This window comes from Coffea arabica, chromosome 4e (genome assembly GCF_036785885.1).
Source record: "Coffea arabica cultivar ET-39 chromosome 4e, Coffea Arabica ET-39 HiFi, whole genome shotgun sequence".
In the NCBI taxonomy this organism is placed as follows: Eukaryota; Viridiplantae; Streptophyta; class Magnoliopsida; order Gentianales; family Rubiaceae; genus Coffea; species Coffea arabica.
The window spans coordinates 48,442,445-48,466,142 of NC_092317.1; the positions used below are offsets into that span (position 1 = coordinate 48,442,445).

General features: G+C 36.4%; 3 protein-coding genes across 5 annotated transcripts; all 3 read left to right on the forward strand.

Annotated features, from left to right (window-relative positions):
• Nucleotides 1–570: 570 nt before the first annotated feature.
• Nucleotides 571–7,973, forward strand: LOC113742955 (protein NUCLEAR FUSION DEFECTIVE 4). The gene is made up of 2 exons (XM_027270985.2): nt 571–1,206; nt 6,376–7,973. Exons 1-2 carry the CDS (start codon nt 709–711, stop codon nt 7,570–7,572), a joined length of 1,695 nt encoding a protein of 564 aa, XP_027126786.1. The 5' UTR covers nt 571–708; the 3' UTR covers nt 7,573–7,973.
• A 1,854-nt stretch (nt 7,974–9,827) lies between these two features.
• Nucleotides 9,828–11,284, forward strand: LOC113740396 (protein NUCLEAR FUSION DEFECTIVE 4). The gene has a single exon (XM_072048056.1). It carries the CDS (start codon nt 9,958–9,960, stop codon nt 11,077–11,079), a length of 1,122 nt encoding a protein of 373 aa, XP_071904157.1. The 5' UTR covers nt 9,828–9,957; the 3' UTR covers nt 11,080–11,284.
• A 1,276-nt stretch (nt 11,285–12,560) lies between these two features.
• LOC113740397 (protein EARLY FLOWERING 5) lies at nt 12,561–20,962 on the forward strand. 3 transcript variants are annotated; one of them, XM_072048055.1, is made up of 11 exons: nt 12,591–12,815; nt 13,987–14,080; nt 16,985–17,070; nt 17,829–17,878; nt 17,982–18,054; nt 18,137–18,218; nt 18,301–18,728; nt 19,004–19,522; nt 20,157–20,229; nt 20,351–20,411; nt 20,524–20,962. In XM_072048055.1, exons 1-10 carry the CDS (start codon nt 12,735–12,737, stop codon nt 20,368–20,370), a joined length of 1,506 nt encoding a protein of 501 aa, XP_071904156.1. In that variant the 5' UTR covers nt 12,591–12,734; the 3' UTR covers nt 20,371–20,411; nt 20,524–20,962. The 3 variants fall into 3 exon arrangements, with proteins under 3 accessions (XP_071904154.1, XP_071904156.1, XP_071904155.1); XM_072048054.1 differs by lacking the exon at nt 20,351–20,411 and having other exon boundaries at nt 20,524–20,795; XM_072048053.1 differs by lacking the exons at nt 20,157–20,229; nt 20,351–20,411 and having other exon boundaries at nt 12,561–12,815.
• Nucleotides 20,963–23,698: the final 2,736 nt, after the last annotated feature.

Genomic DNA, 23,698 nt, shown 5'->3' on the forward strand with positions numbered 1-23,698 from the left:
ATAGCAGCTTTTTAAAAAAAAAAAAAACAGAGATGAAGGACTGATAACTCAAATGCTAATTGATTAACCAGCTCAAAAAAAAATGAATTTTGTTATGTTACACAAAATGGAAACCAATTAGAGCGCCTAATTCATCATTCCAAACTTGTTTTCACTCTCCATCTCCAAGCAAAAGACCCTAACACCCAATTTTCCGGTATAATTTAACAAAAAAAGTTTTTTAGTTTCTTAGTTAATTAATTACTCAAGTGAAGTTATTCTTATTTTTCTAAGTCAGTCACTTCTTTAAAAAAAAATAAAATAAATTAACGAACACGTGACAACACGTGACCAATTTCGTCAGTAACTAAGAAAATTCGTCAATTGTCATAAATCGGTTCCAAATTTAAAAAATTGAGGACTAAATTTGTTTTTACCGAAATTTTAAAGACTAAAATGCTTAAGATGACAAACATTGGTGGCCAGATTTAATTTTTATCAAAATTTCAGGGATTAGAATGCTGTAGACATTAAACATTGGGGACCAACGCTGCATTTCTCCGCCAGAAACTAATGCAATCATTCCTCATAACCTTTCTACTAGCGTAGTGTAAGATTAAGATTAGACCTGGACAAAAATTCCATGAGTCCAGGACCACATATTTAAACTTTTAGACTGCCCTTTCAAAATTTTCAGAAGCCACAGCCGGAAGCAGAAGCCCGAATTGAATGGAGAATAGCCACCGCCATCAGCACCGCGGCAGCGGCAGCAAATGGATAGCGGCGGTGGCGAGCATATGGATACAGTGCAGCTGCGGAGCATCGTACGCCTTCGGAATCTACTCACCAATCCTAAAATCAAGCCAAGGCTACGATCAAGCCACGTTGGACACCGTGTCAGTGTTCAAGGACATCGGGGCCAACGTCGGGATCATCTCCGGATTCCTTTACTCCGCCGTGGTACCCGACCGGAGAGGGAGAGGACGAGGACGGAGCTGGTTACGGCAGCCCTGGGTGGTGATCCTGGCGGGCGTAATCCAATGCTTTTTGGGCTACATCATGATGTGGGCTTCGGTGACCGGAATCATTGACCGGCCGGGGGTGGGATTGATGTGTTTGTTCATGTTCTTAGCAGCTCACGCTCAGACTTTCTTCAACACCGCTAACGTCGTAACCGCTGTTCACAACTTTCAGGATTACAGTGGGACCATTGTTGGTATCATGAAGGTAAATTGTCTTTCTTACGTCTTCAATTATTATTAATTTATTACAACTACTATTACTACATTTTACCTTTGCATGGTAAATTCTACTACTAGTATTTATGTTTGACTAATATTCCTTCTACATTAAAATGAGGTTTCTACTTCTTATTAGAGATTTGTCTTCCTATAAATACCAATTTTTGGAGTTGTCTTTCTTGATATGTGTGTATATATACACACACACACACATAGACACAAACAGACAAGAACCATCGTTGAACAGTTTCGAATATCAACATTCGAGGTGGCTAACGTTATTCTGGACAAGGTTTTTGAGCTGATAAATACGAAAATTATAATGTTAAAAGTGAGTAGTTTTTGGCGAAAATCTCTTGGATTGAGGTTTTGAAGTGTCCGTATTTTGTGACCCAAATGCACCGGTATGAGATATATATATACAAGGCAATGTTTGAAACTCGTTCAGTTAATTGAACCGGCGAGGTGTTTGGGTCGAGGTTTAATTGATTGGACAGGTTTAATCTTGGTTTAATGAATTTTTTTTAAAAATAATTTATATAAATATATATTTACAAAATAAGACATGTAATGGACTAATTTAAGAATTTATATGATGAAAAGTTTAATATTTTCAAAGAATTTGGATTTTCACAAAAAAAAATTTAAATTATAAGTTGTAACAAATAAATTTCATCTCAATATCAATTATATCTATCAAAAAATAATCTTATATCCGACCCAAAAATGTCATAATATTCTAAAATTATACAAAATTCACGTCTATGAGAATTAGATATTGTCAGTCTAAATTTTTAATTCACGTTTTTGAAATTTAGAGATTGCAACTATATATATATATATATATAAAGAAGTTTGGAATCTGGAGGAAGTTAGGATAATAGAAAACAGAGACGCAAACTTGATAAAAGGCAAAAAATGAGAAGAAAGTGAGTGCATGTGGTATTTAATAATTAGTCTTTAGAATTAAAGAAGACCTTTTTTAAAAAATTTTATTATAATAATCTATATGAAAATTTTTTACTACAAATTTTTTTTGAAATATTTAATATATTATATGGATTACATATTTTGTGAGTTATTATGTATTATTATAGCATTGTATTTAAAAATTTTATTTTTCAAAAAATGACCTATCCAAACGGAGCCTTACTCTTTAGATAATTATAGATTTTAATATTTTTTATTATTTAAAAATTTATAATTAAAATATAAAATCAACTGAGAATATTATAAAAATTAATTATTCAAAATTAAAATCTATAATCAATTATAATAATCAATCGAAAATAAGCCCATGATAAGGAGTGAAGATTTGGATATGTCTGACAAAAAAGAAAACGAAATTGCCAAAGCAGACCCTCCGCTCCAATTGATGATTGTTAGGGATAAGTGTCAGCCAAATGAATTATGTTTCGAAACTTGCCTCCCACCAATTTACCACAATTATGATTCTTAAAAAAAAATTCAGACGGGTGCGTGGTGTACCGTCTGGTCCGGTGGTGATTCTATCTCCATCGGTCCCCTATAGGTAGGGGTGGGCAAAAAAACCCGCCGATCCGAAAATCCGATGAATCCGATCCGATCCGATCCGAAAAATAGGATACCCGATCCGATTTTTCTTAGCGGGGCAGATGAGGGTCGGGTACCCGAAAAATCGGGTACGGATACGGATCAGAAAAATAAAAACCCGCGGGTACCCGACCCGCAGGGTATATTTTATAAATATTTAAAAAGTAGGGATCATTTTATAATTTTGTAATTTTTAATTCTAAGTGCAAGGGAAGTGGCTCGCAGCCTCATATTCTAATCCTATATGATCTACTCTTCTCATTTTTTTTGAAGAAAGCGAATATTCTCGGTGAAACATGAACAAAATGAAATTTTTTTTTTGTGAAACTCTGTTATAAAAATTGTTCATCCCTTTCATCTTTTTTATTTTTATTCTACCTCCATCGATCTTTCCTGCAAATCTTGCATCAATTCAATCAAAGATTTTTGTTTGGAGTTTCAATTTTCTGTTAGCTAGATAATTAAAATATTTGTGTCATTCATTTGCAATTATATCTCTTTAATTTGTCTCTTTTATTTAGTGTAAGAAATTTATTTTTCTTTTTCATCACCTTAATACCATAAGGTCTATTCCAAAGATGTAAAGAAGTTGGGGAAGATTTTTAACATTATTTTGGTTATATTTTTTTCAAAAATAATTAGTTCTATTCAATTCTTTTCCGAACTTGATTTCACAATTGACTTATTTGAGATGCGGTCTTGTACCATATTATCCTTGGGGAAGTTACCAAATACTTATTATCCTTGTGTTTGTTGTGTTGTAGAAGTATGAAATGTGTGAAAATGGTGATGTACTCAAAATTATTATGAAACTTCGTTTTGTCTATTAGATATTCTAATATGTACTAAATTTATGAGATCGATTTGATTATTGGATGAAATGTGTGAGAATGGTGATGTATGGACTTTAATTACAATATCTCTACCAATATTAATTGGAAAAACATGTTTTTTTTTTATTGAAAAACATGTTGATATTAAGTAGAAAATAAATTTTTTTTATTGAAAAATAGTTTTTTTTAGGGGCGGGTACCCTATGACCCGCCCCTTTTTTTCGGGTACCCGCTATTCGGGTACCCGAAAATATTAGGAGCGGGTTAGGGTCGCAAAATGGCTGATCCGATATATTAGGGTCGGGTCAGCCAAATCATGTTAGGGGCGGGTACCCGACCCGTGCCCACCCCTACCTATTAGGGTCGCAAAATGGCTGATCCGATATATTAGGGTCGGGTCAGCCAAATCATGTTAGGGGCGGGTACCCGACCCGTGCCCACCCCTACCTATAGGTCTAGTTGGGTCTTCCACGTAATTAGATTAGAATAGAGTAGAAGTAGAAGTAGGGTTGATGATTGACAAAAAAAAAAAAAATAAAAATGAAGAGGATTACTTTGCCACGTCTTTGACTTTTAGTAAATCGGAATTCCGTCTACAAGTGAGCCATTAATTTTAAGTTGTTCGTTTTTTATTTTTATTTTTACAAGTGAGCCCATTTTTTCTTTTTCAGTTTTTATTTTATTGATGGGACCGCTTAAGAATTTGCATTTTACCTGAATTGGGATTGCAAATTCCCTCGTTCAAGTCCCCCAATTCTGAATGGTTTTTAACATGCATTTGGCTATTGGATTACGATTTTGATTTATAAAAAAAAAAAAAGCAAATTATACAAAATTTTATTTATGTATTTCAAACAACAAAACAAAAATTTTCAAAGTATTTTCACATTTTGAGGTAATAAGAATTAATCAATAGTGGCGAGTGTTTTCTTATTGTATTTTAAATACATAATTGTCTTCTTTATGTGATAGCAACAACGTCGACTTGGTATCCTTTTATTGTTAATGCACATTTCTGGTTTCACGGGAAGCACAATTCTTTCGGGGTCAAATTCGCAAATAAATTATAACTCGAGGGCCATGATCGTCAATTGAAATTGTCAAAGGTCCTTGGGATGGTTGGCAGTGTAAATCCTGTCTAGGTACATTGATTTGGACGGACTTTATGATATTACTGGTCACTGAATTGGATTCCATTGCCAGCCAAGGCTTACGTGGGAGGAAACTATTATTGATGCTATGTGATTTTGCTTATTTTTATCCTTTTCTTTTTGGGATAATTTTAGAAACCTCTTTTGAAATTTGTGATAGTTTTTACTTAGCACCTCTTTAACTTTGAAAAGATCACTTGAGTCCTCTGCTTTTAACTTTTTGTAACATTGTTAACTCGTTGCAGAATATATTATTTAAAAACTCATTTTTGGATGAAGAAGGTATTTTGATTTCAAAAGTACCCTTTATTATTCCTTTATTGTAAAGTGTTTTCAGTCAATTTGACGAGTTTCTCAAATTTTCTAAGTTTCTTGTTTAGATTGATGGCTTAAAAAAAAGACAAAGTGTTTATGTTTACAAACTCAATTAAGGTTTTTTCAAAGGCAAAATTACTTGTTTAATCAAAAAGTGCTTATGGATGAATTTAAGGTTTTATGAATCGTGTACAGGTTTTTTGAATTTTTGTGTAGATTAATGGCTTGAAAACCTGAAAAAGATGAATTCTTAACTATATATTTAGAAACTTATTTGAGGTGCTTTTAAAGTGCAAAATGTTATTTTCTTCATTGGGGATAACCTTTATGGGCTATTCTAAATTATATAAAATCTCAAAATTTTACTATATTTTTTGTTGTAGACTAATGACACGAAAATTATTAATAGGTCTTTCAACGTTATATAACACCTTGTAATTCCTAATTGAAAAATCATATTGCCTAAGTTTTCAAAAGTTAAGGGGTTCACTAGATTTCTCACAAAACCAAAATAGTGATATATTTTTGTTGTGAACATATTTTCTGTCCACTAGAAAGTCTTTTTATAATATATTTTGAAATGAGTTGTTATAAAAAGTTAAAAGTCGGAGAGGCAAGTGATATTTTTCAAAATTTAGGAGTGCTAAGTGATATTATTACAAACCTCAAGGGAGGATTTTTGAAATTATCCCTTGCTTTTTTTTTCCTTTTCCCAGTTATTTTTTTGCTGGATAGTTACGTGGAAGCTGAAATTTGGTCTCAACAAAGTTCTGTTTATACGGCAAACTATTGGAAGTGTTTATTAAGTTCTGGAATTTTGTCAAGACGAATCAATTTGCAGCATGCCTAATCAAAATCGGTCCATAATGCTAAGTTAAGTTTTACAGCTCCTTTTTTTTTTTTTTCTAAACCCAATTTTTTTTAAGAAGTATTTCTTAAGCTACAATAGGCTTGGAAGACCATGGCATCTATTATGCCCTAGTGATCCTCAACCAACGTGTAAAATATATTGACAGAAAATTGAGGAACTAACATGTAGAATAAAGGCAGTGCTTGATCATGGCCTCTATATTAAGATGAAAGAACATTTTTAATACGCATTACCAAAACATCTCATTTATGATCTCAATGTTGAGGCCTACTACTTTACCAAATGGTTTCATAATAAAAGGTTCAGCAACGTCTTTCTTTGTGTTCAAGTCTGTACATTTTCTTCCAAAATGTTAAAATGAAATAAAGGGTGTATTGAAAAGTCATCAGACTCTTGCATTGTTGTCTGGGCAGGGATTTTTAGGTTTGAGCGGAGCAGTTGTAATTCAAGTGTACGACACTTTGTTTGAAGGCAATCCTAGCACTTTCTTGTTAATCCTCGCACTGCTTCCTGCTCTCATTTCCATCTTGCTTATGTGGTTGGTCAAGATTGATGCAGCACGCACCAAAGATGAGAAGAAATATTTGAATGGTTTCTCTGTAGTTTCCCTTGTCGTTGCTGCCTACCTTATGATCCTAATAATCTTGGAAAATGCCATCACTTTGCCACTATGGTCTCGAATCATTACCTTTCTTGTTCTCCTGTCTCTGCTGTCTTCGCCCCTTGGCGTTGCATGTAAAGCTCAGAGTGATAGCTCGTTGAACCTCGCGTACTACACATCGTCCGTTGGGACGACTCCTTTGATGGATGAGGCTGAGCCAATTAAGCAGGAGACAACGTCGTCTCGAGCTGCAAATCCCGTGGATATTCATCCTGATGATGATGAAGTTCAAAGCAAATCCGGCTCTGAGGATATGCTCGACCTTGGAGCGGAGTTAAACCTCTTCCAAGCAATGAGAACTGTCAACTTCTGGTTGCTGTTCGTTGCTATGATATGTGGGATGGGTTCAGGGCTGGCCACAATAAACAACATCAGCCAAATAGGGCAATCTCTTGGCTACTCTACTGCTGAGAGGAGTACTCTGGTTTCGTTGTGGAGCATCTGGAACTTTTTAGGCCGCTTTGGAGCTGGATATGCATCGGATATATTCCTCCACACAAGAGGCTGGGCAAGGCCTTTGCTCATGGCTCTTACGCTAGCAGCCATGACCGCTGGCCATGTGGTTATTGCTTCTGGATTTTCTGGGAACTTGTTCATCGGTTCAGTGTTAGTCGGCGTATGCTATGGCTCTCAATGGTCCTTGATGCCTACCATTACCTCCGAGATATTTGGAGTACGACATTTGGGTACCATATTCAACACGATTGCTGTGGCCAGTCCTATTGGATCTTACGTCCTCTCCGTTAGAGTCATTGGCTACATTTATGACAGACATGCTGCAGGCGAAGAAAATACATGCTACGGCAAGTACTGCTTCATGTCATCTTTCTTCATCTTGGCATCTGTTACTGTCCTCGGATTCCTCGTTGCACTGGCACTATTTTTCAGGACGAGAAGGTTTTATTCCCAGCTTCTGGTTCGATGGTTGAGGCACGCTGCAACCCGCTAGAGTAAGATTCTTCTGTCTCGGGTATTGGACAAGAATCCCTGGTTCGTTGAATTCTACTCAGGGATTGGAGTGAATAATATACGGAGTTGAGCAGGGCTTAGCAGCAGCCGAGTTTTGACTAAGGCTGTTTCAATGAATGTTTCTTGTACACAACCTTTAAGAGTTTCAAGAATGGCTTACAGCAGCAATTCGCCCGGCACTTCAACGTTTACAATCAGGTTTGTGTGGCAAATATGTGAATCCTCCACGCCTCTGTTTTCATAGGATCATGTATATTTTTTCTCCTTTTTTCACATTGAATGGTTTTTTGTGGGTGATATTTTTTTTTCTATATATAATTAATGTAATATACTCCAATTGTACTACACATATTTGTTGCATTAAAGCATTTTATCCAGAAATGTCTCACAAAGTTTACCTACTGTGCTTTTCAATCTATTAACAAAATTACCCACAATCAATCATTAAGGAAAAAAAAAAATTGTAAAACCATTCAGAAAAAAATACTCACATAATTCGTAAAAGTGTACCTTTTTTAGTTATTTTTGGCTATTTTAATATTGGATTTTGACAGAATGACCAAAAAAAAACAAAGAATTTTTTGACTTTTTTTTTTGTGTGACTTGTTTTGCTGTTTGCTTTTCCCCTCTTTATCTGTTCAATTAATTTAAAGAGGATTTTCAGGTTCCGTTTTACAAGCTTGCACAACCTTCCCTTTTACTCGTGACCAACTTAAACTCCATTCTAACTTGAGGTGTCAGCCTCAGCCAAGAAAGTTGGCGCTACAAATTAATGATGTGGAAATTCGATCCATCCGTTCAACAAAAGAAAAGGAAAGTAAAAAATATATACATGTTGAACTTCTGATTCTCTCCTATAGGTACTTGTTTGGAAAGGGATTTTTCATCAAAAAATCTCTACGTTTTCCATGAACACATTTCTTAATTAATTTTTTTTTTATCTCACATATGACAAATCGCTATAATATATTTTTCACAAAAAACTTCAGAAAATTACGATCCATTATCATTCACACATGGCTATTTGTTTTCTTGCAAAACAAGTGTATGATCCATCCAGAATTTGCAATCATCAGCTGGGAGATGGATGAAGGGGAGTGTGAGGCTGAGTAGGTAGTTTATGCAAGCATGTTTCCAATTTCTTGATTTGATGAGAATCTATATCTATATAAATTTGAGAAGGGGTTTTTAGCAGAAACCCTTTCAATGACTTCTAAACTTCCCATTCTTTTTTCTAGATTTTTGTATTTATTTTAATACATAAAATGTAGTGAATAATAACCACCTTATCACCAATCAAATTTAAAGTTCAAAAATTCCCACTATCTCTTAATTCACCCTATAACCACTCCTATATTTCCTCCCACGTTTCCCACTATCATCATACCACGTTTTAGTATATGTACATTTCCGCCATTAACTACCTAGGAGCGATCATACACTTCTCACAAAAGAAAGCAATCTGGTTCTTCTTCTTCATTCACTTCTGATCTTTTTGGGTCCAAGGAGTCCTCTGCTTCATCCTCTTCATCGATATTTGAGTCCATCTTGGTGCCGTCTCCAAATGTATCTGCCTATTCCTTTTTTTGGATTTCTTTATTTGTTAATGTTTTAGTATGACTTTTTTTGGGCTTATTGGAATTAGAAGTTTCTGTTTTACATCATAAATATTGTTTGTGTATGTTAGAATTTTGCAATCTTTTAGCCATTGGAAAATACTATTAACTTACGCCCTTTTTGACCAATGAAAACTGATGCAGCTTTGGTACCACAACTCCGGTGCTCTTCTTAGTACGCATCATACTTTTTTTCTTGAACCTTCGGCAGACGTCAAGAAGCCGGCGGTGACTACCTTTCAGTAAGTGACCCTGCTCATTTAGGTATTGATTAGTATTATTGTGTTTTTTTAACTTTGCCCCACTTATCTGCTATCCCAAATTCAAGTTGTCCTATTATTTAACATATTAAAATTTTCCACTCAAAATTTGTAGGGAACCCATCTAAAGTTTCCTCACCATGGAATATGCCCGCCTACAAGCATTTCAACAACAACTAGATTTCAAACTCGCAAGATTGCAACGGAGGAAACATTTGCTTAGGAAACGAAACATACACCGCAACGATTCCACACACCAGTTGGAAAAGCTTCATCAAGTTTGCGCTGACGAAAAATAAATTTCAAATCAAATCCGAAGGACAAAATCCAGGCTACACCGATTAAAACGTCAGGCTATATTTTTTCCATCTTGCAAGACAATACTCTGCTCTCATATTTTCTTTGTAGGGCTTTCTTGGCTTGAGCGGTGCAATATTGATTCAGGTGTACCAGACAATTCTCAACAAGAAGCCAACCACATATATTTTGATGTTGGCACTCTTGCCCTCCATAACTGCCCTTCTGCTAATGTGGTTTGTAAGAATCACTCCAACTAATGAAGTAGGCGAAAAGAAATACCTTAATGTTTTCTCGTTGGCTGCTGTAGTTCTTGCTGGTTATCTAATGGCAGTAATAGTCCTAGAGAATGTCCTTACATTTCGTTCATCAGTACGAATTTCTACTTTTGTCATACTTATTTTGTTGCTAGTGCCACCTATATACATAGCAATTAAAGCCGAAAAGGAGAAGGCAAGGAGGATTATAAGATCCTTGCTTGAGCAGAACCAATTGGTTTATGATGGAAACCAGTTGGGCAACAATTTCGTGCAGACCAGACAAGATCCTGAGGGTCATCAAGAGATTTCTTGCGATGCTGATGAAGAGATGAATATAAATAATGAAAGGACTATTCCAGAACGGGGAGAAAATCTGAATCTTTTGCAATCTATCTGCACCATCGATTTTTGGTTGCTATTTTTTGTTTCAGCATGTGGTATGGGCTCAGGACTAGCTACTGTTAATAATGTCAGCCAAATAGGAGAATCTTTTGGCTACTCCACTATAGCAACAAGTACATTAACTTCTTTGTGGAGCATCTGGAATTTCATTGGGCGGTTTGGATCTGGGTTTGTGTCTGATTACTTTTTGCATGCACAAGGTTGGTCAAGGCCACTGTTCATAACCATCACTCTAGCAACTATGAGCATTGGTCATGCTGTGATTGCTTCTGGTTTGCCTGGTGCTCTATATGCGGGTTTGGTTCTTGTTGGTATCGGCTATGGCTCACAGTGGTCACTGATGCCTACAATTGTTTCAGAGATATTTGGTCCAGCACATATGGGAGCAATATTTAACACTGTCAGTATTGCAAATCCTGTTGGAACTTATATTCTCTCAGTTAGAGTAGTTGGTTACATCTATGACAAAGAAGCGACAGGGAGTGACAACACTTGCATTGGAACTCACTGCTTCATGTTATCGTTCCTTATTATGGCATCAACTACTGTTCTGGCGTCTCTTGTTGGTTTAATATTATTCTTTCGGACAAGAAACTTCTATAGACAAGTTATACTGAGAAGACTTTATATTCCCATCAGGAATCTGGAGTAAGAATTGATGTTCTTTGGCATGTCAAGTTGATGTCTCAAATGATCCATCATTTGGATTTAGTGTCATTGTTGCTGTCCACTGATAAAAGGTACTGTGCCAGATCTCCCTGGTTCATCTTTAGACTAGAAATTCACGTTTTCTGAGTTTGAGAAAAATTTAGCATCATCCTTGAAATATTGGTGATTATAAATTCATAGACCCAAAATTTTCACCAAGCAATTAAGGGCATTCCTGGGCACCTGTCTTTGATGAGGTTGAAGTGCTCATTCATCGACAGAGCTCGGTTGCAGCAGCTACGCTGGGGCTGTTCTGCGTGCATGATCAGTTGATGATGCGAATTTGTTCAAGGTGTACGTATGTGCATCAATGAGGTAAACTGCTTCAAGAACCCTGGTTCCATCTTCGAGCAAAATTTGAAAGTCCCAAGTAGAAGCGGATCTTTGCTAGTATCATAAATGAAATTGTGGGATGGATCAGATGCATTCTCTTTGAACTGAATTTCGTCTTTGGTCCGAGACGAGAGGCATCTAGATGTTGGGGCAATCCAATGATGAATGAGTTGATTTGGCAGTGCTTGAACATTGCTTGCTGCAAAGTTTGCACGGGTTTCACTGGGAGAGCAGTATATTCGATTGGATAAGATAAGCCTCTGCATGGAATGTTGCTAAGCTTGAACCATCATTGCATGATGAGCTTGAAAATTGACTGTTTTGTCATATTTGCTAAGCTTAAACTAGCATTTTATTGTCAAAAAGCTGAAATAACCTCAAAGTAATTTTTCCTTTTAATACCATTAACTGCCTTGCTGCTTATGAAGTCTAGCTTCTTTTTTTTTTTTTTTTTCTCTGACGGAGTGGGTGTCCGGATCAATCCTTACGGGGCCTAACTAATCCCACTCCGGCCCGGGAGGAGAGGCCTCTTCCCCCCGAACATGGTAACCTTGAGACTCGATCCCTGGTGGGGGAGCTGGACAACGACTTTCAAGGGGCTGTCGTAACCAAATGAGCTGCCCAGGAGGGGCGCTTATGAAGTCTAGCTTGATTAAGCTATAATGACTGATAAAACTATATACCAGAATAATTGGAATTCATACCGAAAAGAGTTTTTATTTTTCAAAAAAAGGGATAAGGTGGGATCTTTTTATTTTCTTTCTGTATGTTTAATGGACCTCCCACTTATACTTAAACAAAAAAAAAAAAAAAAGATTGCCTATCCGTTTAATCACATGTGTTGGGCCACTAATCATAAATAAGAAATACCATTCGTTGATCAAAAGACCAACATCCTGACCTAACCAGCCCAAGACACATACCCGTCCGTCCACGGTCAAACCCACTATTACTCTTTGTCTTAAATTTTTTGAAACAGTGTCCAAGCCCACTTTAAGTCGGCATCCTACAGAACATGGACTGGACCTCTCTATCTGGGCAGGCAAAGTGAATTATTAGTAGTAAATTAATGTTCCGATCAGAATTTAAGAGAGAGAGAGAGAGAGAGAGAAAGTAGCAGCGAAGAGGAAGAAGAAGAAGAAGGCTTTGCAACTTTCATGCTCTGAAGCGACGTCGTCTGGGCAGTGTATACATATACCAGTAGCAAGGAAACTTGCAGAATAAATATACAGAGAGAGAGAGAGAGGGGGACGCCGGCGCGTAACAATGAAGACGACAAAAGGAGGCAAGGTTATGAACCCTACCGATGCTTACCGGAAAGAGCTTCGCAAGAAGGAGTTAAAACGGGTATGCTATACTATTTATCTCATTCTCTGTATTTGGTTTCATGTAATTCGTTTGTGTAATTTTGATATAGTTTCCTATGTATTAAATGTTGTCCGCTCGTCTTGTATGCATCAAATTTAGATTTTTGTGCTTACTTAGGGTTTTGGTGATTTATGCTGAATTTTTATTTAAATGAGGATATGAATTGGCAAACAAAGAGTAAAAAAAAAAAAAAAGCTACCTTTTTAATTATTATTATTTTTTTATTCTTAATTTTTTTGGGAAGTTGGGGTTAATTTGAGTTTAGGAGGTGATAGTGCATTTGGTTTGGTATGAAAATTGAATTATGACTAGATAAGAAAAGCTGTAAATGGCCGTGTTGGTTTAGAAAAATGTGATAAAAGTGGGACTCTAGTATTGTACGGCTGCTTAATCACTGTTGTATAGGATTATAATGACAGCAACTTACTATTTTCATCTTTGTAGACGTTTATGGGGCATAAATCAAGCTAAAATATTCCTTAGATATTTGGGAGAGGTGTAGAAGGTGTGAGGAGGGAGGGTATGTTTTGTAGTTGATCATCCAGTGGAAACAGTACATATTATTTAGTGGGCCAGGCAGGGCGGACTGCTGCTTGTGGAGAGTATCGACAAGCCGGCCTTTTAGACTATCACTAGCATCTAATTGTTGTGCACTGCTAAAGTGGTGATGTGAAGATCAACAGTAGATATGATGTCCCAGAATCTTGATAGAAAGGATAGCAAAGGAGTAATCAGAGTTCAGGGATAGAAGACAAGTTGGGTTCAATTTTCTAGAGGTGCATTTCATTAGGCAGTTTGATAGGTTCACGAACTACATGAGCGAGAGGTAATTAGTTTGAAGTGCAAGATTTAGTGGTCAAAACAACTAAGCTGCAGGATGCAGTGGATTGTTTTGCCGCTAGAAGCTAACTGTAATGTTCTGGCACGTAGTGTTCCTTCAACTTTTTCTAAAGTTCAGTTTTATGCGGTACAATGTAGCATTCTAGTTTTATTCAAGACCTCATAGGATTCGCTATAGATTATGAACACCTGTTAATTGCATGCATAATAATGGCCATCTATGTGCTGGCGCACAAATTCTTCTCTGTAACTTGGTCTTTTAAATATTTTATCTTCTGAAACTCATGTTCTAATTTTGATGCCTATGTAGAACAAAAAAGAAAGGAAAAAGGTGCGGGAGGTGGGGATTTTGAAGAAAGATCCTGAGACACTAAGGGAGCAGATATCCAAGCTGGAAGCCATGAGTAAGTTTGACTGTTCTTGAAATGGAATTGATCTTGAGGAGTGAGACTTTCTTATTTTCTGTGCAATTCATCTGGGGATTTTGGTGTCATGTCTTTTCTTCTTTTTTTGCAGCAAATTTTAATGGATGTGGGAATAACTGCATTTAGTTTTCCATGTTGTTTAGTCCTTAAAATGACTATCCAGAAGAAGTCAAATTATAGTATTGACGTCTAGTAAATACTAATGCAATCCTCTCAATAAAATTGAAAGTATTGTGACTTGAGGGGCTTTTGTTTGACAAGTAACTTTTCCTGCAAAATTGTGTTGATGTAGAAACAAAGAACATTGCAGGTGCTTGGTTCCTCACAGACAATACATGCTGAGTTATTAGTTTCTTTTATTTTAATCATTTCGAAGGTTTTTTTTCCCCTTTCAACATCTTCGGTTGAGTGGTGGTTGGAACTTCTGAGCTTTTGATAACCATCAGTCGAAGTTTTGGTTGCAATTTAAATACTTGGGCTGTTTAAATCTTTCAAATGGATAAGTTAGACCAAGTTTATACTCCTATGCATGTCAGGAAGATGAAGAAAGGAAAGTGCTGTCATAAATTTACAAACACACCCTAATTTTAACATCAAGAACATATTAAGTGCACCTTTTGAGTTGTCAGATGCAGGTTATTTGGAAGAGTAGAACATATCTATTGACTACTTAGGTCATAGTTCTTAGTTAAGATATTCACTTCTTCTTCAAGGTCTTCCAATCTCTAGTTCATGTAGGGTGCTGCAGTAATGCAGAGCATGATGCCATACTGTCATTGTCTGGGAAAAGTTGGAGAGTGGCGGAAGGATAAGAGGGAATAAATTTTATTTGTGTGACTATTACTCGGCAAATTTCTTTAAATAATACTAAAAAAATAAAAAGTCCCTCAAATGAGGCAAATGTGAAGGTTGTTCTCCAAATAAAGTTGCTACACCCCTGGTGTGCGGCAACAAAGGAAAATCTTTTTTTTTAATATATATATTTTTTGAAATAGACACTAAGGAAACATATTTTTGCATTTCGGTCCTTCAAGAAATGCAATTAAATTATTAAAAAATTTAATGTGAGAGTAGCGTGCAGCAACTCTCACTATTTAAAAAAAAATATCTATGTTAGAGTTTTTCCAAATACCAATAAAGGTTCATGTGATTTTCTATCTTTTATGGTTCTTTGATTTTACATTTTTACCTTGATTCAACCTGTAGCAACATGGTAGTATATGTCTTTAACAGCAAACAAGACCTCGGCCCCGCTTTATATATATTTATTATTATTATTTTTGGGTCCAAAGTCAGCTATTAGCTTCTAGCCAGTTGAGATACATATGGATCATTTTGTCATTCAATTTTACCCAGGCTCAAAAACTCTGGTTCTTGTTAATTAGTTGATAACCAATTGTTAATCCGTTTTACTTGTTACATGTTACAACATGGATATCAGATATTTCCAATCTGAGTTCTTATGTGGATTAAAAGTGGGACGAGATAAACCTACACAGACACACTAGAATAGAGTTCATTATTCAGGGTTGATAGTTTTGCTGCAGGCCGTCTTCCAATTTTTGATCAATACATAAATTCTCTTTTAAACCCACACAAACACACTAGAACAGAGCTCATTATTCAGAGTTCGTGCAGTAATTTTGCTGAGCATTTCTTGCTCATATTTGATTTCTTTTTGCAGGATGAGAGGTCTGTAAGGTAAGGTAAGGCTTAAATTGTGATAGGGTCGTCAAAAAATATCACAATTAGAGTGTTGACCTCTTTTTTTTTTTTTTCAGTTTTCGTGGATGGGAATAGTCCTTAATTGTTGATGCTCGAATATTTTTTAAGTATTTAGTTTTTGGTAAATTCAGTGTTATAATCATAGTATATACCCTATTTTCCGTATTTCCAAATTAGATAAGCCTTAACAAGATTTGGGCTCAGGCCAACGGCAACCAGAGCAAGATCTAAACTCTTTCACATACTTTCGTTTTTTATGAAAATGTATTGCCAAATGGCAGAAACTTAGGAGGATTATTTCTCATTTCAAATTTCCCCAACATTATTCAGTCACCTGGTTGTTTAACACAAAAAAAAAAAAGAAAAAGAAAAAACAGTAAGATTTTTTTTTAAATTGTGAGAGTTTCTAACATAGATTTTTTTAAAAAAAATTGTGAGATAGTTTGCTGCAGCTCTCACATTAAATATTTTAAGTTAAGGACTGAAATGCAAAAATAAGTTTTATTATTTCCAAAAAAAATTAAAAAAAAAGAAGATTTTCCTTTGTTGCCGCACACCTGATGTGTGGCAACTTTATTTGGAGAACGACCTCCACATTTGCCTCATTTGTAGAACTTTTTATATTTTTAGTATTATTTAAAGAAACGTGCCACTATTACTCATTCAAAGAAAAGCCAGACGATACAAGTTTGATCATATCTAGTTTACAAACTTCATTGGGATTTCCTACTAAAGCCCTTTGATAAAGACTTGCTGTTTAGAAATATCTGTTTCTGCAACTATGAAACAATATTGGGCTACACTTGTTGGTTCATACTTGGATTTAATATCTTCTACTCCCAAATCAAAAACACATTTTTCAGTGGCTGTGGTGGTTTAGTACTTTGTGTTTCTTTCGGTCCTATGTGCTTCTTGTTTTGAAGTTATATCCTTCTTAAACTCTTGGCAATTTCTAGTTGATATTCTTTTCCTTGCCTTTTCCTTTTTGGATTTCTGGGATTCCTTTTTGGATTTCTGGGGTTTTCAGTGTTTGTCTTGAAAAAGTATGCAGTGTTGGTCTTTGTTTTAGCCATGTCAGTGTATTTCAAAGTCCTAATAGCTTTTGATTGATTAAGTGCCCTGGCAGTGCCCTAAAATGCTTTACTGTACTCAATGCAGAAGCAGAAGGTGCTCTGGATAAAGCAAGAAAACACAAGAAGAGACAACTTGAAGATACACTAAATCTTGTTCTGAAGAAGAGAAAGGTGATGTTTCCTTAGGCATAGCATATGTAGTTTTCCATTATTCTGTTCATTGGAGCATTTATCTTGTCTCCGAGCAATAAATCTTCTTCTTTGACAGAAGATGGTATATTTGTTTGAAACATGGATACGAAGTAAAGTGCTTCAGTATGTAAATATTGATTTTTGATATAGTCATTACATGATAAATTCTATAGCTATGTTTTCATTCAATTGCTTGGCCTGGGTTTCTTTTGCCCTTCCTTTTGTCTCCGACTCTCCGCCCACAATGATAAAGCAAATAACAAATTTTTTGTCAAAAGAAAAAAAAAAAAGGAAGCCTGGCAGGGGTGCTAGGCACCACTTCTCTTGCAGCCTCTCCTGCCCAGCACTCTCCTTCCAAGAAAAGAATGACAAAAGGAAGGCTGAGATAACTAAATCCTAATGAGGTCAGTCTCTAGGCAAGTGTTGTCAATGTTCCTTTAAGTTGTTCTTAGACTCTTTGAGCAGCACAAGAAAAGGGGACGCGAGAATATAAAATGGAGAAGAAAGTATAACGAAAAAAGCCCCCTGTTATGCTCCTGACCGTTTACTCAAGATAAGAAAATGGTCATCTACGGATTTGTTGCACTACTTCATTGGTTTGTTATTTATTTTGCACTGCATTTGAAACTGTCAATTCGTTCCATGTCAAGCAGATGTTGCTGAGTAGTTTGTTTAACTTTTTTGTTTGACTGGTGATTTACATATATTGAAGAGTGTTTTTTACATTCTTGGAGCAGGAATATGAGGATAAAGCAAAGGATAAGGGTGAAACGCCAGTGATGTTCAGGTGAAGACATTTTTCTCGTGACCTAACATTCAAGTTGTGAAGTTTGAATTTTTCCTGAATGCTAAACTATTCAAACTAATCCCTTGAATTATCTCTGCTGCAGCCATTTGGGACCTCCTCCTCGTAGGCGCTCCGCTGCAGAAGAGGAAGAAAGAGCGAAGCACCCAAAAGCTGAAGTAGCTTCTTTCTTGAACCAAAATATCTTATATGTTAAAATTTAGCTCTTCATCTGTCTCATTTGGCTGTCAATTGGTGCAGGATTCAGTTTACTATCACCCTACACTAAATCCTACAGGAGCTCCTCCACCTGGAAAACCTCCCATGTTTAAATCATCTGTAGGTGTGTATTTCAGTTTCTATTTTCTTATGAACTTGCTCTCTCTGTCTGTGTGCATCTAATAGTTATATATTTTGAACTACAGGACCTAGAATACCATTGTCTGCGGCCACATCAAGTGGTGCTGCATCTTCTTCAAACTCAGACTTGGATGATGCTGCTTTACCCATTCCTCCTCCACCTCCACCTCCACCTCTGCCTCGTACTGGTGACATGGACTCTGGTGATGCCTCCGAATTGCCTGCATCTTTGCCATTGCCACCTCCCCCACCTGTACCACCAAAGCCTCCAGTAACAGACTCCGGTACTTTGTTGCCGCCTCCACCTTTGCCACCACCACCACCTCCTCCTGGACCCCCTCCAAAGGACCAAATGGCTATCCGTTCATCACTCCCTCCACCCCCATCTCTCCATCAATCTGCTCAACCTGCACCTCCTGGAACTGGTGGAAGTGAGACGGAGAAAAGCCAGTTTGCAAAATCTGATGATCAAGCTTCACGGGATCCATTTCAGGTATGTCCTCTCTCAGAATATGTATTGGGGAAGTATTAGAAACATAATCAAACCATTATCTTTGAAATTTGTGAAAAGCATTGATAAAGAGTTTTGGCGTGCTTGTCCGATTTCATTGAGAAATGTGGAATGGAAGAAAAATTTGTAAATTGTAATCTTTTACTTGAACTTTTGTCACACTGGACATTACATTCATTTTCCTGATAGCTGATGTTTATGGACTGCTTTCTTGTGGTTTATGTCTATTGACTTGAAGTATTTGTTTCCTTTTGCAGGCAACAGCAACACTTCCCCCACCTCCCCCTCCTCCACCAATGGGTTTGGCACCAAAGATGGTCAATAATCAGTTGGAAGGCACATCTTCTGAATCTGATGCTAATAATCCTGGTTACGATCTGTCAAAAATGATTCCACCTCCACCTCCACCTCTGAGGCAACAGCCTCCACTGCCAGGACCTGCCATGGCTCCACCATTGCAGCCTGATGTTTTACCTCCAGGAATTTCACGATTTCCCCCACCGCCACCTCCAACAGATATGCGGCCTGCATTGCCTGGCAGCGGAATTGTTGGGCAACCTGCTCCACCTGGTGTTATGGTCCCAGTTATTGCAAGACCCTCTTTTGGACCTCCACCAATGATGAGACCACCACTTCCACCTGGTCCCTCACCTATTCCACAAGATGACCCTGGTGCTAGACTACCTGCTCCACAGAAACCATCATATGTTAAATCAGCTGCATCAACTGTTGTTAAAAGACCCCTAGCACAGCACACACCAGAGCTGACAGCCATGGTAAGTTAACATCTTTGCTTGTGTTGTGCATTTGCATCTGCAGCATATGCTTTGAAGTAATTATTGATCGCTGGTGATATGTCACTCCATTTATTTATCTATTAATATTTGAATAAGTATGTAATTTTGCCTGATGCAAATTGATTGAAGAATCCATGTTTGGAAGAACTATCTTTAATTGAGCTGTCTGATACAACAACAGCTACAGAGGTTGAAATACAACGAAATTCTAGATTGTAAGAATAACCAATCATATCGTATCCATAAAGTAGCAATCACTCATTTGGCACAATCTGTAGAACTATCTTTAATTGAGCTGTCTGATACAACAACTCACATCTCCCTCTTATGTGGCTCCAAAATACTTGAAATTTGTTACTGAGCCAACTTCTTTTAAGCCATTGCATTTTTAGGCCAGATGTTTCCCTTGTATTACTTTGTCAAAGCTGTCCAGGCTCTTGCTTTCCTGTTTCTTGTTATTAGCAGTCTGTTTTATGTCATCCCATAGATGATGTATTTGGTCGAAATTCAACATGCTAAACTATCTAGTCCACTTGTGCCGTTTTATGCTTGCTTTTGCATTTTGTTGCTTTTAACTCTCTCTTATGTGTTTGCTTCTTTTCCTGTATTCCAGAGATCGATCTCAATTTTGGCTAAGCTTTTTTCCCCCCTTCCTAATGCAAAAATGTGTGGTGACGCTATTGCTGGTAATTTTATTCGTCGACATTGGTCAATTGAATGTGGATCAGTCTGCTCCTGCACATCATCTAATTAACTTGATTTAAGATATAAATGGGTGTTCATGGTCTGACTTTCCTTGTCATACAGCTTCATATGTAACAGGGTAGTTTGGTGCTGTATGAAATATGATATTCTTGCAGTCTTCAGTGTAAGAATATGCCATCTTGTTCCTGATGATGTTTAGCAACCCCACTTACATCAATTGTCAATTTTTCTTCCATTTTCCTTTATCTCAGAATGTTCCTGCGTTCTACTTGCAGGTTCCTGCATCTGTTCGCGTCAGAAGAGAATCTGCAGCACCAAAAGCAAAGCCAAAGCCATCAAATACGACACCAGTGAACCACGCAGTGGCAGCTCCAGCTGAGACAAAGCAAGAATCAAGTGGCTCATCATCCGCACCGAAACCACAGAGCATTGACGACTCCTACATGGCATTCCTGGAAGACATGAAAGCACTGGGTGCTCTAGATAGTTGAGCTGATTCAGCCATTTAAGGGATCAAAAGGAAAGAAGACAAACTAGAGTAGACAAACATGGGCTGTTAATTTTTCTGAGACCACTTTGGTGCAAGACATCATTCATTGTTCTTCATGCTCATTAATTTAATCTGTCCTTGATTGTCCTACTCTAAAGTAGTACCTTGTTCATGATAGTGCATTTCTATGCCTTCAGCTGCTATATAATGTCATTTTTTTTCTCTTTTCCTCTCGCCTGTGGGGTAGTCCCTAAGAAATTGGTAAATCGAATCGCAGCCCGTCGGTTCTCTCGGCTCAGTTGGCCAACGCCTCCCTCCTGAGTAGGCTAGAGTAGGAGTAGATTAGATTAAGTTAAATGTGCCGGCAAAAAAAAAAAAAAAAACAAAGTCACGGATGACTTTGGTCACAAGTGCTTGTAACGTTCATATACCTTGGCAACACTTAACAGAAATGATGCAGCCTTTAAAACTGTCAATGATGAAATTATCAACACACACCTAAATATTTCAAAAGAGTTTCGGAGTTAAAGTAAATTCTGGAATCGTCTGACTACCAAATATTATATTTCAAAAAAGTTCAGGCCAAAATCAAGGTCACTGGAAATATGAAAAAAGTTTTGGGAAGGCTCACGATGTCTCCTTTCTTTCTTTCTTTCTTTTTTTTTTTCCTTGGATCATTTTAAAAAATAAACGCCACCATTAATTTTTATTTTCTCTAATCACTGCAATCCGCCTACCTTCGTCGTCGTTTTGGTCACCTCATTTGTGAACTGACATGCATTCACGTAAAGTGGCCTTTCTCAATCTCCTATTTCAGCTTAATTGAATTTTCCTTCTTACCAAAAAAAAAAAAAAAATCTCTTATTTCAACGCAGCTCTTTGAATTTTGTAGTATTCGTCTTTTGCCCGTCACAAAGACGTTGATTTCGTCTACCAAGCACAAGGGGACCAGTAGTATATGCCTCCCTTGACCCACTAGAATTATTAGACCAAACAAAGGAAAAAAAAAAAAAAAAAAAGTGCCCCATGCTTTCAAATTCTTTTTATGCCCTATGTAGATTCACTTTTTCTGTGTTTGTTCCAAATTTTAGGCTTATTTTCTTTTAAAAGGGTCGTGAATTCATCAGTTTACTACTATGCCTTTGTGCATCTTTATCAACTAATATACTATTACATTAATCAATCATTCCAATAATGGTAATAGATACAATGATAAACTAGTATTAATGGAGGGATATTTTTTCATTTTTTCCTTCCCCTACCCCCCCCCCCGCCCTAATCCCTCCCTATCCCCAAATTCGGCAGTTAGGTTTGAACCTTGGTCTGTCAAGTGGGACATCAAGTTACTCGTTCAATAGCCCTAACGACTATTGGTCAATTATATTAACTTACGCTTCTTAATTTAATTAGTATGAAAAAGATGTCTATATTCACGGGATGGAGGAGTATTTCATTCGTTGAGCATGTTACCCATAGCAATCAAAAAAGTTTTATTTTATTTTCTAAGCTTTTCGGTGGCATGAGACAGTCCAAGGTTGGAAAATAAAAATGAAGCGAAGCTGCATATTCAAAATTTTTTATCCTAAAAAAAATAAGTTTCTATCAAAAAAAAAAAAAAAAAAACATCGTACTTGTGAATTGTATATTTAACTAAAGGGTATATTAGATAATTTACAAATAAGATCGATGGAGTTAATTTCGAAGTTAGTAGACCCAGATGGTCAAAAGGGCAAATTCCCAAATAAATTTGTAAAAAAACAAATATAAGCATATACTAAGGAGTCCAAACTCCAATAAGTAAACATATATTCTATTTCACAATACTTAATTTGTCTATGACTTCTTCAAATTTTATGGGTTTTTTTTTTTAATTCTTTCTGGTTGGCATGCCGGGACCTCGATTGGATTCCCTTCCATCTAGTCTTCATTTATCTGTTTATTAAATTATATCCTACTTATTGAAGCTTTAAAAACAGGTAGGTCCAGACAACATCTCCTGCCTTAATCTATTTGTTACTAATTACACTCGTGAAAAACTTTGGAGTTGGTGAGAACATACGGCTATCAGCTTTATTATATTGGTCAGCAGATTGTTATACTTGTTGTATTCAAAAATCAATTTCACAGGTGAGTATTTTTACAATTGGTTTTGAAGTGACAAGATATATATGTTTTCAATTTCAAAATCTTTAGAAGTTTCATATACGAAAGACTTATCAACTTGACTGAATTCAATGTGTGTGACAAAGATTTAAGGGGAAAAGAGTGATGAGTCTCATGAGCCTCACTCATCAAATTTTCCAGACATTCATTCATTCATTCATCTTGACTGCTACAACCTTACAACTACGGGTGGCAATCGGGTTGGTAGGTCGGGTTGAGATTCGGGTATAACAGATAACTTGTTGATTCGAACACGACTTGTCAATCGGAAACAGATTAGGATACCTGACTCGAACCCGAAAAATTTGGATTGGACCTGAAACATAATTTCAATTTACTAATTGACTATTGTAGTTTCTGATAGAACCAATTTCGTACAAGGCTAATTGCATAATCAAGTAATAAAAATCTCGATAAAATAATCCCAAATTAGATCTGAAATAAATTAAAACACTGTAAAAGTATTTTATTCCAAACTAGATCTAAAATAAATTAAGATACTATAAAAATAGAAAATAATGTAATATATCATTTGTCCAAATATAATAATTCCAACTTCACACAAGTTAAACAAATTCATTTATGATTAAGTGGTTAATGCCTTTGGGGAAAAAAAATAACTTAGTTTAGTTAGATAAAATATTTTTATATTTATTAAATTATTTTTAATTCATAAACGGGTTATCAGGTCAACCTGTCAGTGACCTGAATTCAACCTCTTTTTTTTTTTCGGGTTCATTAGGTTTGACTCGATTCTGACCCCAACCCGTGTTATCTCAACCCAAACCCATTAATTT